Source organism: Corapipo altera, unplaced genomic scaffold (genome assembly GCF_003945725.1).
Source record: "Corapipo altera isolate COAL_440 unplaced genomic scaffold, ASM394572v1 113, whole genome shotgun sequence".
In the NCBI taxonomy this organism is placed as follows: Eukaryota; Metazoa; Chordata; class Aves; order Passeriformes; family Pipridae; genus Corapipo; species Corapipo altera.
Window position 1 is genome coordinate 6,358,750 of NW_020884895.1, and position 15,378 is coordinate 6,374,127.

The following is a 15,378-nucleotide window of genomic DNA, read 5'->3' on the forward strand; positions in this document are numbered from 1 at the left end:
CTAACACACAATGAATAAAAGGTGTTAAAATGCCTTTACGCTCCAAAAGATCCAGTATATAACCTTATGTTGAAGTTAATTCTTTCAGCGTAGACTGGATTATTCAGTAGCCATATTTCAATGCAAACACCCTGAATTCCTTGGAGGGTAATATAAATTCAGAGTAAGTGTGTAAAGAAACCTTTAAAGAATACTCTTCCATGCTATCAGGTGTTTCAGTAATGTCAGCTAGTCTTGTCTGAGACAATGCAAATGGGACCAGATCTCAAAGAGAGTCGGCTGTTTTGGAGAAACCAAGCACCCATGAGCAAAGGCAGCTCATGAAGGCCCTCAGAAGTCAGAAGATACTGGTGGCATCATACCCTTTGCTGGGAGGAGCAGACCCAGCTGAGCTGGGATGCCCTGGAAGGACCCAGGGATTTGCCCGAGGCAGTCCAGGAAACGCCACTGAGGAAAGAGAGCCAAGCACCAAGGTATTTGGACTGGACACATGCAATTCCACAGTCCTGCTAGAAAAATTCCAAAATTCCCCCAAAGTCATCTGGGAAATGACCGTTTTTTACAATGCTGGGGAGGTATCTGGGCAAGGAGGGGCCTTCCACAAACTAGACCCAGAGCTCTGGATCACCAGGGCACCTCGAGGCTCCTCTGGCAGGACCCCAAAGACTCCTTAGCAAGGCAGGGACAGCACTGAGCAGAAATGACACTAAAGAGTTCCTCACTTACCTGAGGTTATAATTTGGTACAGGATAATTTGATCTTTAATGTTAACTAAGGGGGAGGGATCCAATCCTACCAGCAGCTTTTAATCCTGGGTATGACTCATCCTGATCCGATTAACTATTTCCCACACAGCAAAACCTTTTGAACTTCAAGACCTACTGAGTCAGGAGGAAAGGAGAGAGACAGAAGAGAGACTCAAACCTTCATAATCCTCATTCATCCTCAGGAAGCCACGGTGAGTGATCTGTACATGGCTGCGGCAGCACTGGCAAGAACTTGGAAAAGGGAGTTAGACTAATCCAGACGGGACACAAGGAAAGCATGTAAAACCAATTTCCAAAGCCATAAGACTAAAGGAGGATTTAGTTTATTAAGCTTTGTATTTCTAAAATAATACCAAATAATTCTTTTTTTAACAGAGTCTGTTTCTAAAAAAAAAAAAGTTTTGCCAGTGGAGAACTGCAAATTCCAGATAATGCCCAGCTGGTGTGGGAGTGCCACAAACAGCTCCCCATGCCTTCCAGTGGTCTCATGTCAGTGCCTGGCTCTGGACTCTGTCCTGAATCCTGCAGGCACCAGAGCCCAAACCCTCTGTACTAGTTTGCTTTGTTAATCAGAACAGAATATTAATATCAAGCTCTCTCAGGCATCCTAGCTAAAACAGCTGAAGAATAAAGGAAAATTCCAAAAATTTAGGAGTTAATGCTAGCAGCCTGTATCAGATATAATTATCATTGTCTTTTTTTTAACTTTTTTTAAAAAGTTAACTTTTTTTAACTTCCTTTAACTAAGGTAGAACTGCAGAGTCTGATCTCACCTGACCACAGCTGACAAGAGGCAGAGGCATCAGTGCAGCCTTGAGCCTCTGACGTGTATTTTAAGAACTGCTTTGTTCTCTGCCAGAAACCCACGTGCAGGCAGTGGGATGGGTGGCTAAGTGTGCAGGCTATACATATCTCAGCTCACAGCTGCCAATGGCAATTTTACAATGGGGTCAAAAATATAGAGTTAACTTGCTTGTTAAAAAAAAAAATATCCCATTTCAAAAGATTTCCTATTAATTTGAAGATTAAAAAAAAAAAAGGGATCCATATTCTGGGTTTGTATCTGAAAGTAGAAAAATTTTTCATAATGTCTTCATATTATTATTAGTAAAGAGAACGAACAGCACTGCCTTGTGAGGAACTCATTTCACATCCAAAGAACTACTGGTTTCAAACTTGTACTCCAAGATCTTTTCAGTACAAGTAACAAATTTGATTGATCTCAGTATGCTTCGATACAAGATTTGAAAAGACTGGTGAAACACGGAGACTGGAAAAAAGACATTAGGAGTAAATCACTAGATCACCTCACCTGACTTTTTCTATGCCACAGGCATATTTTGCCTTGTGTTGAACCCTACGACGACAGTCTGGCTAAAGAACATCCAACAACAAAACAAAGTTATAATGAAATTGTTTCCATTCTCCACCTGTTCTGTGCTGTATACTTTTACTTGTAATGTAATGCTTGATTCTTGCTGTAGTTTTTTACCACACCAGACTAGGAAGTCTGAGTATCTATTTTCATGTGGAAATACTTCTGCACTGTAATCAACTAATTTAATCTTACATTCTATATAATACTTATATCAATGTGAACGAGATAAGCCCCCCAAGCTATATTTATTTCTGGTCAAATGCTAAAGAAGTAACTATATTAGGTGTAAGGGCCCCTCTTTTAGTGCAGAACTGTGTCCTTAATAACTCTCTGGGCATTTTTAAACAGTCATCACGGTACTTTGAGTTCCTACAGTTTCAAAGGAACTACGAATACAAGAAGTACTTCTGGCCCTGGAACTAGAAGGTATTCAGGTTTCAGCCATAACCACAGGTAGAAGTGGTACTGAGGACTACAACATATGACAGCTTTGAGAAGTGCTGTGTAAATGACAGAATTTCAGCTATTATCCAAAATTACATCTATGTATTCACCTAGGCACAAACCCCCATATATAAATGGACAGCTCTACATATATATTTCTGTCTGTAGGAAAGATTTTACAAAAGTTATTTAATTTAAAAAAAAAAAAAAAGAAAAGAAAAAGGTTTTCCACGAGAACAAAACAAATACTGGTATTAACATCATGTCTTATCTATCTTCTTAGCACATAAACTGAATAATTCAGAAACAAAATCCCCCACAGGGTCTGTGCTAGGATGCTGAGGAACCATGCAGATGTAACTTTTTTTTGACACAGGATTTAATTTTCTTAAATAGTTTCTGGAAATATTAGTAAAGAAAAACAAGCATGATGCTGCAGAAGACTATTTGTATATTTTAGGTCACTATTTGCGCTGCTAGCAACACAGCAGCAGGTTCCATTTGCCTTGCACTAAGTATATAATGAATAATTCAGTTCCTTGCTTTGTTCCCTAAATAGTTGACAGGGAACAGAAACTTTGTTCATGACCCATATGGCCTTTTTTGAAGCTTGTCTATTCATTTAATAATGCACATCACAGGGTCCATCAGCTGGGTTAGCACTTATTAAAAATAAAAGCATTCAATAACTATTACTAACAAATGGCCAAAAAACAAGCAACTTCCAAGTGCTACCACCTTTTGCTTGCAAATAGCACTCAGTCAACTATTTAAATAATTAAATGCTCTCAATCTGCACTGCATCAGCCCTGGCTCAGGCAGCCTTCCAGAGGAAACAGATTCCAGAACCGCTGGGAAGATGTTCCTGCCTCTGCCACAACTGTAACTGTAAATATCCGAGCTCTCTGCTAAATCACAGATGCCCTGTTGGAACAAAGAAAGCAATTTCCACCAAAGGCACACTGACATTTTCATGGACTCCTTATATATTTCTAACTATCGATCCTTCCTCCAGCTATCTCCCCTCTTCACATTCTGGAGCTGTCCTGGGCTTCTCCAGTCTCTAGGCTCAAATTTCCCTAGAGCATAACACCAGTATTATATTCTTGAGCCAAGGTAAAATCAAAACTCTGGCCATTTCATCAATTCTGTATTATAAGGGAGGATTACTGCAGCAGTCTTCAGCCATCCCCTAACTTCTTTTCTCTAGAACCAGATCTCAGCAAAAATACTACAATTCACACACACTCGTCTCTGAAGAGACTTCTCAAATTTGCTGGAAAGAAGTCAGTCTTTGATGGGGTCCTGACTCCTAAAGCAACAGTGACCTTCTCTCTGAAGCCTCACACAAGCCACTTAAATACCCTGCAGGCAAACGGAGTTTGAGCACCCATTATAAAAGGTAAAATGACTAAGATCTTCAAATGCTACCTGTTCACTTCTGTTACTGTTATCTTCTCCATTCTGTTCAGTAACAAACTTTCCCCAAAGATAAACAAAGACATGGAGTTGGTCCAGGAACAGATGCTGTTTTGGTGGGAAACAGCAGCACACACTCCCCAAATACCCCAACTAGGAATAAAAATCATGAAGTCTCCAAGAAACAAGATTTCTAAACAATTTCACTTCTGAGCCATTCCAACACTCTGTTTTGACAGAGACATTTCCATACACTTTTCAATTTTTTTATTTCGCTAAAAGAAAAAAAAATAATGGATAGAGAAAATTTTCATCTAACTGGAAAATTATAACCTTTTCAGCCTTGAAGAAATACTCATAAAACAAGCAGATTATGAGTCAGTATTTTAACTTGGACAGGAACTAGTTCATTAGGAAATAATGTGTTTGTAAATTTGTGGCAATTACATGTGTTCAAAGGAAACACCAACTTATAGGAAGGATGAGACTTCTCTCACGTTTAAAGATTACTCATTATTGAAACTGAGAAAAATCAGACATACACACAGAGCAGGAGGCATTATTTAACTTCTTTTCCATACTCAGTACTCTAGAAATTTAAAAAATCCAACTTGTTTCATTTTGAAAAGTCTAACATTACACAAGTCCCAATATTACAAGGGAAACCCCTAACTTTTCAATACATACCGTATTTGTTTCAGTGTGGTAGCTCCTACACTTCAGAAACTCGTCAGCTTTTAAAGGGAATTGAACTGAGAACAGAAGCACCTTAATGCAAGACTATTGTAGAATACTATTATTAAAATTGATTATTATTCATAAAATATCAATTTCATTATCCCTGATCGATCCCAAGCAATGCTCCTTAGCAACCTTCAGCTACAAATGGTGCATGAACAATAACTTATTACAGCACAACAAATTGCAGCCCTGCTGCTCCCGGTTAAATTCGGGAGCAGTCCAACTTATTAGCAGGTTTCTAGTAAATAGCTGTCATAGGTGCTGACGGCAGGGAACTGGATGTCAAAGCACCACCAAAAAGGGCTGAGAAAACTCTTTCCCCTCAAGGCTTTGTTAATTTGATTTATGTGTACAGGCAGGAAACTAATTGCTAATTGTTGCAGTGCATACCATGGAATTGCAGCACTCCACTCAAACGCTGGATCTCAAGAGTACCAATCGAGTTTTACACTGCTGATGAGAGATGAATCCTAAACAGGAATCTGCCCGTGTTTGGTGCTTTGGAAGTTTTAAGATCTCTTTGCAATGCCCTATGGCACCATCTCCTTTGAGGACACAGCCACTGGATCGCTGGGAAGTAGAGAGACAGCACTGTCAACTCAGCAAGACCAAATTCCTCCAGTAGTTCAGGCAATTAGGAGATAGTCCGTGTAACAAGAGTTACTAATTACATTAAGGGGGGTTGTTCTGGAAAGTTTATTCCTCAGTATCATTATAAGCATGTGCCTGGGACCACCAGCCAAAATTGCTGATTCTCCTTGTATTGAGTTGCAAGGACTGGACAGTGAAGGGCAACTCTGTCCAATTTCTGCATCCTGTGGTATTTCCCAAGTGGAAGCAATTGGTCTAAAAGGAAAACTGGTTGTCATCCCAGCAGGCTGTGTGGTTTTTTGTCCTTCAGATTTTTTCTGTTAGGAAAAATGTGGTTTGGTTAAATCTATAAAAATGATAGATGGCAACGTACCCTTTAGCCTCTAAACACTGCCTTTTAGCCAGCATTAGCATCAAGATTGCTGAGAAATATCTAGTCAAGCATTTCTATTTTTCAGGTAAAGTCAAATACAGGGCCTACCACTCACCAAAAGTTTCTTAAAATCCATAGATGTTTCACCATCCATTCTACTTTGTCATGCTGAAACAGAAATGGATCCCTTGAAAATCTGAGCTTTCTGAACAGCACCAGACACCCACAGCAAAGAGGAGAGCCAGATGTCCTGGGGCAGCCCAGCTAACAGGAGGATTCAAGACACCATCAGTCCCTACCCGATCCCTCTGCTACCCCAAGCAGGCAGGAGCGAGGAATGCTAGACCTTTAAAAAGCAAATTGCTCCCTCACCCATGCTGGCACAGCTCATTTCATCATCTATTAGGAAAAGTAGTATTTGTTGCCATTCAGAATTGCTGTCCTAATTGGCTCTAAATTGCCCACACTTCCAGCAGTGATGGTAAAGATGTAGATAGCTAATGGCCATGGAAATTGGTTGTCTCTCTAAACCCTAACCATACTTCTGCTATGAGAAGTGTGAGGCAATTTCAGCAAAGTAATCTTTAATTTTAAAATAAGTAAGATCGTGCAGTTCAAAAACAAGTGATCAGAGCAAAATTTGTTTGTACTTTATAAGTTATCAAAAAACTGGTGTCATGTTCTCATAGAAAACATGAGACACTGCACCAACATGCTGGGTAGGAAAGCACCCCAACAGGAAAAGTTAACTGTCAGATCCTGTTCCCTTCATGCAGAACAGGACTGTGACCCTCGGTCCCCTGTGTCCTATGTAACCTCTCAGCAGTACTGAGCTGTCTCCCATCTTCCCCTCCTAGATTTGCATCCTGAGCTTGTAAATGGTTCATTGAAACAGACACTCTAGCACCAAAACCACAGATTTATGGAATAAATACATATAATCTTCCAAAATTCCAAATTAGCTTATCTATTTGTATTTATATCTATATGTATCTCTCTCTCTCTCTCTCTATATATATATATACACACAGTAGTTCCATAAAATACATTTCCTGGAATTTGATGTTTATAAGAAAATACTCCAAAAGCTCATTCCCACTTTTCTCACTGATAACATATGATGTTTACATAGGACATCAAATACAAGACACAAATCTACCTTCTGCCTCTTCTCTTTTCAGAGAAGGTCTCTGGGGTTTGGCAATCTCTATTTTACTTTCTTACATGTGAAACACAAAATTAAATTCATTTCCTGTCTTTAAAGATAAATCAGGAAGTTGACCCAACTGAGCTTTCCTTTCCATGTTCCCTAGCAGAAAAATGTATGTTAGTTTTGAAAAAGGAGCAGTAAGACCAAAGCCACTCGTGTGAGCTGTGACAGATAAGGAAATTTGTCAAGGACTTATCAATTATTATGCTCAGTAGGCATAATACAGTTTATTGATTCTAATTCATTAGCATATAATACTTGTTGCTCAGGAAATCACACAGATATCGCTTAGGAAAACTATTTTAAGGCCACACTGTTTACTTAATTTACCAAGGATACAGTAAAAATCATACATAAAAATGATATATAAAAATCAAACTGCACTGCAAATGATTTCCCAAATCAAACATCTAAAAAAACCCCAAAATCAATAAATGTTTATGGTTGCCATTAAAAAAAAAAAAAAAAAAGAGGAAAAATTGTTCTCAGTGAAATACATGGTGGACTTGAACTCGAAACATGAAACATGTCCTTTCAATGTTAAGTAAGCCATAAGCTAAGACATTTCTTCAACAAAGAAGTGGAATATTATATCTGTAACTGACCCTAACAGGATCAAAATTACACCTCTTTGTCAAGTATTATATCAATATAATGCTTCCTTCTTTCATCTACAGAAAACAAAACAAATGAAAGAGCTATGTTTGGCAAATAAAAAAAAAAACAACCGAATGAAACCAAAGAAACCTATAAAACAGACAAGCTTTCCTCTTAACACCTCTGAAGTACAGATATAGCCTATTTTTTGGTACAAAAAGAAATCATATTTGACGTAAGTGGTATCTGAAGCCTAAATTTATCAAGTCACTGTTCCACAGATACCACTTGGGTCACACAGGGCATCTTTGTTCCACAAAAGACACCTCCCCATGCTCTCAGAGCCATTCTCTGCTGGGCAGGTAGCAGGAGGATAAGTAATGTTTGACATTACTCTTATCTCCTTTCAAAGGGGCCTTTGTACTTATAAATACACATTCAAAATTATCATGTGAATGAAGAGAATCCCAAGTGATTCCACAGTGTGGGAATGAAATAAATCTATTGAGCTCACTTAGCGGTTGGTTACTCAGGAACACGCCAACATCCATTCCTAAAGATGTAGCAGGCATGACTTCAGACTCAGCCTAACTAGATTTAACACTTGCATATACAATACAATAAATATCTGAGACTAACATGCAGGAGGGAAAGGACCAGTTCCCATTGAGATTTGCTTTTTGCAGAGCATTTTTCAGCTGCTGGCATGACAAAAACCAGAATTTGGTTGTGTACAAGGGACACAAAGACAACTGCTCTGACCATAAGTGAAATGAGAGCAGCCTAGGCCAGCAGACTGCTGCCAGCAGCCCTAGGGTGGTCAGAGGGAGCTGCTAATTAATAATAACTGTTAACAGGAGTAAGGACAAATGGGTCTTTCCCAAAGGCAGCAGTAACCGGAGCCCTCCTTTCTCTCCACACATCCCTCTCCCTTAGAAGGAAAGGCTCTGCTCCTGCTGTGATTTCTCATTCCTGGGACAAAGACAATTTGTCTGTAAATTCAATTCAGTCCAAACCTCCAGAATTCAAACTTTTCAAGAAGTTCTAAGCTCTCTTTGCTCCTCAGATACGTGTTATTCACAAACCCGAGGAAAAGGTTTGAAGCTCCAAGGTTTTAACAGTACTGGTTACAACTGATCAGGGACAAGAAACAGTTGCGTATGGAAGTTTCTCACTTCACTTAAAGAAAATAACAAGCAAGTTCCTTTTCTCACTGCACAGGCACTTTTGTGCTTTGGCCATGACTGCTCAGGAGAGCTGCTGCTGCCTGCCCTTCCAAGTCCTTTGAAGAATTAAGCTGAAGTTATGGTTGGCAACAGGCACCAATGACAAATCAATTCTTGCCACAGATGGATTTGGGAGATTCTGCAGGTGATATTACACGCTGGAATAAGGAACAGATATGTCTCTAAAGGACAGTTAGTTATAACTACAGGTATTACAAAGGGATTTAAACCTCCCTATTGCTCGAGGAGGAGAAAAAATGATAGTGAAGAAAGCATTTGAGTGAGAACATACAGGATAAAAACCAGAGGTGAAATGTAGGAGTCGTTCTACAGACTGGTTGGAGAGCAAAGCAAAGACTCTTTTCTCTGTGCCCCCTCCCAGTTTTAATAATGGAAAAATGTATCCAAGAAACTGTGAATCTAATAGTAACCAAGATGTATGATTGCTGAGAGGAATTACTAAGTAAAGCAGAAGAAGGCAGAATTTTAAAAACATAAGAGTGAATTGGCTGATCTGACAAACAATGTATAGCTAGGGTTATTGACAACAACACAATTGCCTTTTTTTTTTTTTTTTAATTCTTACTATTCAACATGAATCTTTGTTTATCCATTTAATTTGCAAAAGTCAAACCCAAAATTACAACCGTAAAAAAATATGATACCCCACATTCTCCAAATAAACTAGGATAGTTTCATTTTCACCTGGTTTTGGAGCAATTCAACTGAAATAATTTCTTATAAAATAAAAATACCATTTTTCATACTTCCCCTACTGAAATGCTCAATAAAGAAATTAAAGATGCAATGCAATACATATTTTTTAAGAAAAAGATGTCAAATTGGATAATAGTGATAATTATAATCTCAGAGGTCTTTGAAAAGACTGCATTTCTGCTACTTTTTGCATTTTTATTGACCTGCCCCTTTGGATTTTGTTAATAATATTAAACTCAAATCTTAACTGAAAATACTCAAAGTTCACTTGCACAAAACTCAAATGTTTACCATTTTACCCTGAATCTGTCAGATATGTAGCAACAGAAGAAAAATACACTTCTTTAGTATCCCCTTTTTTATACAGAGTAAGAAGGAAAAACCAGCTGAATTTTCAAAAGCACTTAAGTGATACTAGAAATCTAAATGCCATTTGAAAAAGTAGCTTTAAAAAGTCAGATTTCAGTGAGAATTGTGAAATTTTTAATTGCAAATTTCCTTTTGAGAATTCAACAGCGCACTTATCGAAATTACTGGGTGTTTCTATATTTTTGAAAGTCTGACTCTTACGACCTTCAGCATTTATAATAAACTGTAGAGACTTCCACATCTAAAAGCATTCATCACTTTTGAAAACAGGACCTTTCCTAGGCTAATGATTGTGCTTGGGAGCTGCAGACACATTCCTCAGGGAGCACGGTGCAGACTCAAAGCACAGACGACCCTCCAGCTCTGCCCTTCTGACATGCTCTCTCTAAAAGGGCTCTGAGAACTCAGTCTTGCCATGGAGTCTGAACCCAGCTGTCCCAGCAGATAACCTGCTTTCAGCCTATCAGTTTTACCAGCTTTATCCATCTGTTTTGTCCTGGTAAGTTCTGCTGGTTATGGATATAAATTTAAACAGCGCCCAAAGTATTTTGTGTTTCAACTTCCACCTGGTCTCTTTTGGGTGTGGGATTTATGCCCTTTTCATAAGGACATAAAGAAGAAAGAAAGAAAACTGGGAGAAGTCATATTCACAGCACGGACAGATACAATTACTGGATTCCTATCAGCCCAGTGATGTTTGCAGAATTATATCTGGTTTTACCAGTTCTGAATCTCCTGTATTATGGAACAGGTTATGTCATAAATATTTATCTGAGCAAATCATTCATACTACTAAATCATTAGATTTACTGATTGAGTCCTATTAGTAGTATTTGTGTCAGTTTTTGTCAGCATGCAAAACGTAACGTGCAGGATGAAGAAAAATTCCAAGTTTTTTGGTGACAACTCCTTCTCCTCTTTCAGGCACCTCTCATAACACCTCTTGAAACCCCTGAAACATCAGGAGTAAACTGATTTCAACTTTTTCCTGTCACCATTGCAAGCACCTCCCTGCAGGGGGCAGGGGGAAGTGTTCAGAAAGGCTTACAGAGATAATGTTTACTTAGGCTGTATCATTGATTAGGAACGTGGCCAAGACCAGTAATTACAACCGTGCTAAATTGCACGGAAATTCTGTAACATTGACATTTCACAGGAAGCAAGGTGCAAAGTTGAAGGAATAAAAGCCAACGCTGAGTTTTCTTACCTAATGATTTCTAGTGTGTCTGCTGGGAAAAATGCTTATCATGGACCTGGTTGATGGAGACAGCCAGAATGGGCCTGACAGAAGAGCTGCACACCGGCTCCCACCAAGAGCCTCCAGTGGAGAAGCTGGACAAGAACACTAACCCAGCACTTCCAAGACATCCACACACCTTTCCCATCCCTCCAGGGACGGGGACTAAACCGTTTTCCTGGGCAGCAATGATCCTCCACTCCTAAAGTGGATTGGTAGACAGGTTTCATTCAGCTCACACAGAATCCACAAATTTCAAGAAAGCAAACACGAGTCCACTGCTGCACTTCTGCCACCCCTTTAGAAGCCCAGAGGGTCCCAATCCTCAAAGCTTCATTTGACCACAAGCAGATTTCACCCCCATTGGGGTGAACACCTCCCACTCCAGACTTGCAAGCACACTGAGGTGATGTCTGTTTGGACAATATGATTGGCAACTCTGTCTTTTAAACAGGTTTTTTTCCTCCCAATTCCTTTCTCAGGACAGTTAGCAAAATCCTTTACCATTACCGAGTCTGATCTAAGTAGTAAACAGATAATTAAATTAATGTCATGCTCAGTAACAGGTAGAAGAGAAATTGCAAGCTAAGAAGCTGCCACTTTCCTAATAACTCAAAGTATTATATTGAAAGAAGTTTTCCAATAACATATATTGACTTGGTCAGGTTTGGGTTGTGGGTTTTTTTACCCAAGCAACATATGTTGCATTTTCTGTACTTGTGGGGCTAAACACACACAGGTTTCCTTGCAGTGTCTGACTATTGCCAAACAGATGTTGAGAAAAAGCAACTTAAAACAACATGGGATAAAATCTGTCTCGGATCAAAATGTTGGCTTAAGAAAAATCTTGTGGGTAATGCAGTATACTAAAAGCATTGATTATATATTTATATACAGAATTGATAGGCAGTTGAATTAATGCTTGACTACATTTGCTGAAATCATGCCATTAAATAGAAAAAAAAAAATCAAATACTAAAAATTATGTAAAAGCTTAGCAACTATGTAAGTTTTTTAAGTTCCAAAGTATTCATTCATATAATTCATTTCACTTAAAGTCCAGATTCTCACTAATATCCTAATAGTAGGCTGAAATCATTTGACAAGTGATGAAGAGTTTGAAAAGGGATGTTTTTAAACCACTCTTTGAAATAACAAAATGGCAAGCCATTCCCAGTCCCCAAAGACAAAGTATTATCCTGAGTTTGACAGACATGTCAGCAATTTGCTGTAATTTGTGTAATACCTAATCTTAGGGCTTAGTTTATTCCAATACTTTTGTCATGACTAAGCCTAATGACAGCATTCAGTTCAATTGACTCTCTGAAAAGACAAAGAATTTAACTTTTTTACATAAAAAAAAGAAAAATCAGCATTTTTCATCACCTGTACCCTTTCCCATTATGAAAATAATTAGTCTGTCTAAAGTAGAGTCAGTTCAGCACATGAAAACTGACATGAAATTTTGCATATTTATTTTTTTCCCTTGAATTTAGTAACAGTGTTGGCTCAAAACACTATATTAACCATGTCAGGATTTAGGACTTGATTTAACAGATACAATAAAAGATAACATTGTTAGAGCACTCCTGTGGTTACTTTCAAATGTATTTCTGCTCTGCTCAAGAAGACCTCTTTGGATGACCATGACAACAATCTTTTCTAACCTCAGGTTTGTAAGTTCTGCTGCTCCTGAACTGGTACTGATCAAAAAATCTGCAATGCATTGCCTTTATCATGAGAAAGGAACTTTCCGTTCCAGAAGCCAAAATAAGCTCCTCTGCCCCCTCAAATAACTTGCAAAAGTTGGAAGGAAAACCTAGTTTCTTCCACACTCACCGCTACAAAAAAGTGATTATACTCTAATATGAACATGTTATATAAACTTTCAAAGCAGTGAAAAGATTCCACATGGAAAAAAAAATAAAATCAAACTCCAGTCAGCGGATATTTTACAGCAATTTATATTCTTAAAACAGATTATAAATAATAAAAAATAAGCAAATCGTGGTCTTTCAGAATGCAGAGGTCAATTTTTTCATCCTAAAGCAATGCAGACTAAAGGTTTAATTCACCATTTACATAAAAACACAAGCCAGGCTTCATTTTTGTGCCAAAAATTAGTCAGGGATTTTTTAAAAAACCAAATATTACAAAACATAATATAAACCTTGCTTTTCAACAGTGTTATTTGGCAATCAGTTGGACCTAGGACAGTTGTTCTATTGTTTATATTTCTATTCATCTTGAATAATCTATGTTTTTCAATTCATGTACATTAAAGATAATAACATATTAAGCAACAGAATATTGCTAAAGCAAAACTATTGTGATTAACACAAATTTACTTTATTAAAAATTCAACTAGTTTTGTATATGAGTAAATTCCACTAGTTTTGTTATGAAAACTTCCCAAGCATCATGAGAAAACTGAACATGAAGAAAAAGTCAAGGTTTGTAAATATTATTCCACATAAAACAAATCACATAAAGCCTTAACATTGGCACCTAATTGCATTTAGACAAAAAAACATGTCAAGGTACATACCTGTAAATCTGTTGAATATTTTCAGCTTTGATTTCCTTGAGAATTTCATGGTAGATATGAGGATTATTTGGTTCTTGAGATGCTGGGGGAGAGGGGCATTTCTTGCGAGCGTAATATCCTATCACAATTCCAAAAATAAATAAAATCAAAGCAGTGCAAAATACTTTCAGTATCCGAAAAAAACTGCAGCGATTGCTCTTTGGTGCCTGTCTCGTGTAGTGTGAGATGTAGTCGGGGTCTTCCTGAAGCCTCTGGAATCTTCCCTTGGGGGAAGATGAAGCCTGGATGGGCTCGAGATCAAGGTCAGGGCTCTGGGAGTTTCCCAGGTGATGCTGGACTGCACCATCCAGTCGGAAATGGTCAAAGCCAGGCTCCTCCAACTCTTTTTCCATGTCCCATTCCAGTTCCAACGCTGTGGCTTGGAGTTCATCGTTGTCAAGGTATGGAGAGTGCCCCTGTGCTCTCTGGTCTGCATTCACTTTGTGATAGGCCATCTTTTTATCTATTAGAACAAAATTTAAAAAAAACCCACAGATGTTTGTTTCCACATGCAAATATAAATAATTTATTTATTCTTTGTAAACGTGGGAGAACTAAACACAGACAATAAAAAGTAAACACTGGGTTCTCAGTATTTCACTTTCCCCATTTTCATTGTCCTGTCTTTTTCTGTAGGATCAGCAGTCCCGTGAACATCATCAGTGGGGAAAGAAGATATTTAAGAGAATATATTGTAAGAATATGAATAAAGGGAATTTACAAGTGCCAGTGGAAAACCACAGAAGTTATCCAATTATTTTGTCAGTCCTCGAGATAATATAAAAAAATTGAGTGAAGGCACAGAGTTTCCAAAACAATTATTTGTTACCTGAAAGTAATTTTAAAGCTTAACAACTGTGTGTATCAATTTGATTTCACACACCATTCAAAATAATGCTGCTAAAATAAAGTAGAAAAATTAGAAATAACATAAATTGCCTGATGTGATTCTAAACACAAGGAAATGATAAGTTAAAGAAATTTCAGGGTGACACTGTACTTACACATCAATAAAAGGATTCCATTTAGATGGAGCATTCTATTATTTATAGGTATTTTAAATGCATAGTTCCTGAATGACTGATGAATTTACTCAGAAATTGTCCCAGCTGCTTTGCTCCACTTATTTTTCCCATTTTAATGAATCAAAAGCACTGCCAGGTAAGTATTTGTAACAAAATCATTCCTTTAATAGCAAGGCATAACTGTGGCACTTCTAGATATTTCTATGGAAGCAGAAGCCTCTAAAGAGAACTCTGACCTCCAGTACGAACACTCAAAGTCAATTTTCAACAAATCATTTTTAACAGACTGCAACAACAGGGTGCCTTTCCCTCCATACTTTGACAATAGCCATTCCAACACATAAGCATCTGTAATTTTGGGCTTTTCAAACATCAGACTCACTTCTCAATTAGAATAAAACGAAGATAAACCTCTCACAGTGATGAATACTAGACTGACACCTACAACACTATATTATCCCTCCATTTTTATGCTTTAAGGCATTTTCACTCTCCAAGACTTACCTCCAAATAACATTACCGAGGCCACGTAATAGATGAACCAACTCTAATGGCAAAGTAGAATTTCAGCTTTTTGAAGCTCTCAGAAGAGCGCAAAGTGTTAGCAAGCTCTGATATAATGAAACAGCCTATTGTCCACTGAAAAGCTATCTGGCTCTATACAATACCAATTTACAGATCCTATTTTCCCTGTACA

General features: G+C 38.0%; 1 protein-coding gene across 9 annotated transcripts in view; it reads right to left on the bottom strand.

Moving 5' to 3' along the window:
* Nucleotides 1-15,378, bottom strand: part of NAALADL2 (N-acetylated alpha-linked acidic dipeptidase like 2) — a 473,876-nt gene that overhangs the window by 228,092 nt on the left and 230,406 nt on the right. For all 9 annotated transcript variants that reach the window (XM_027647488.1, XM_027647489.1, XM_027647490.1 and 6 more), the window contains one exon: nucleotides 13,618-14,119. In XM_027647488.1, coding sequence (XP_027503289.1) covers nucleotides 13,618-14,111 — 494 coding nt within the window. In that variant the 5' untranslated portion in view covers nucleotides 14,112-14,119. The remainder of the gene's footprint in view (nucleotides 1-13,617; nucleotides 14,120-15,378) is intronic.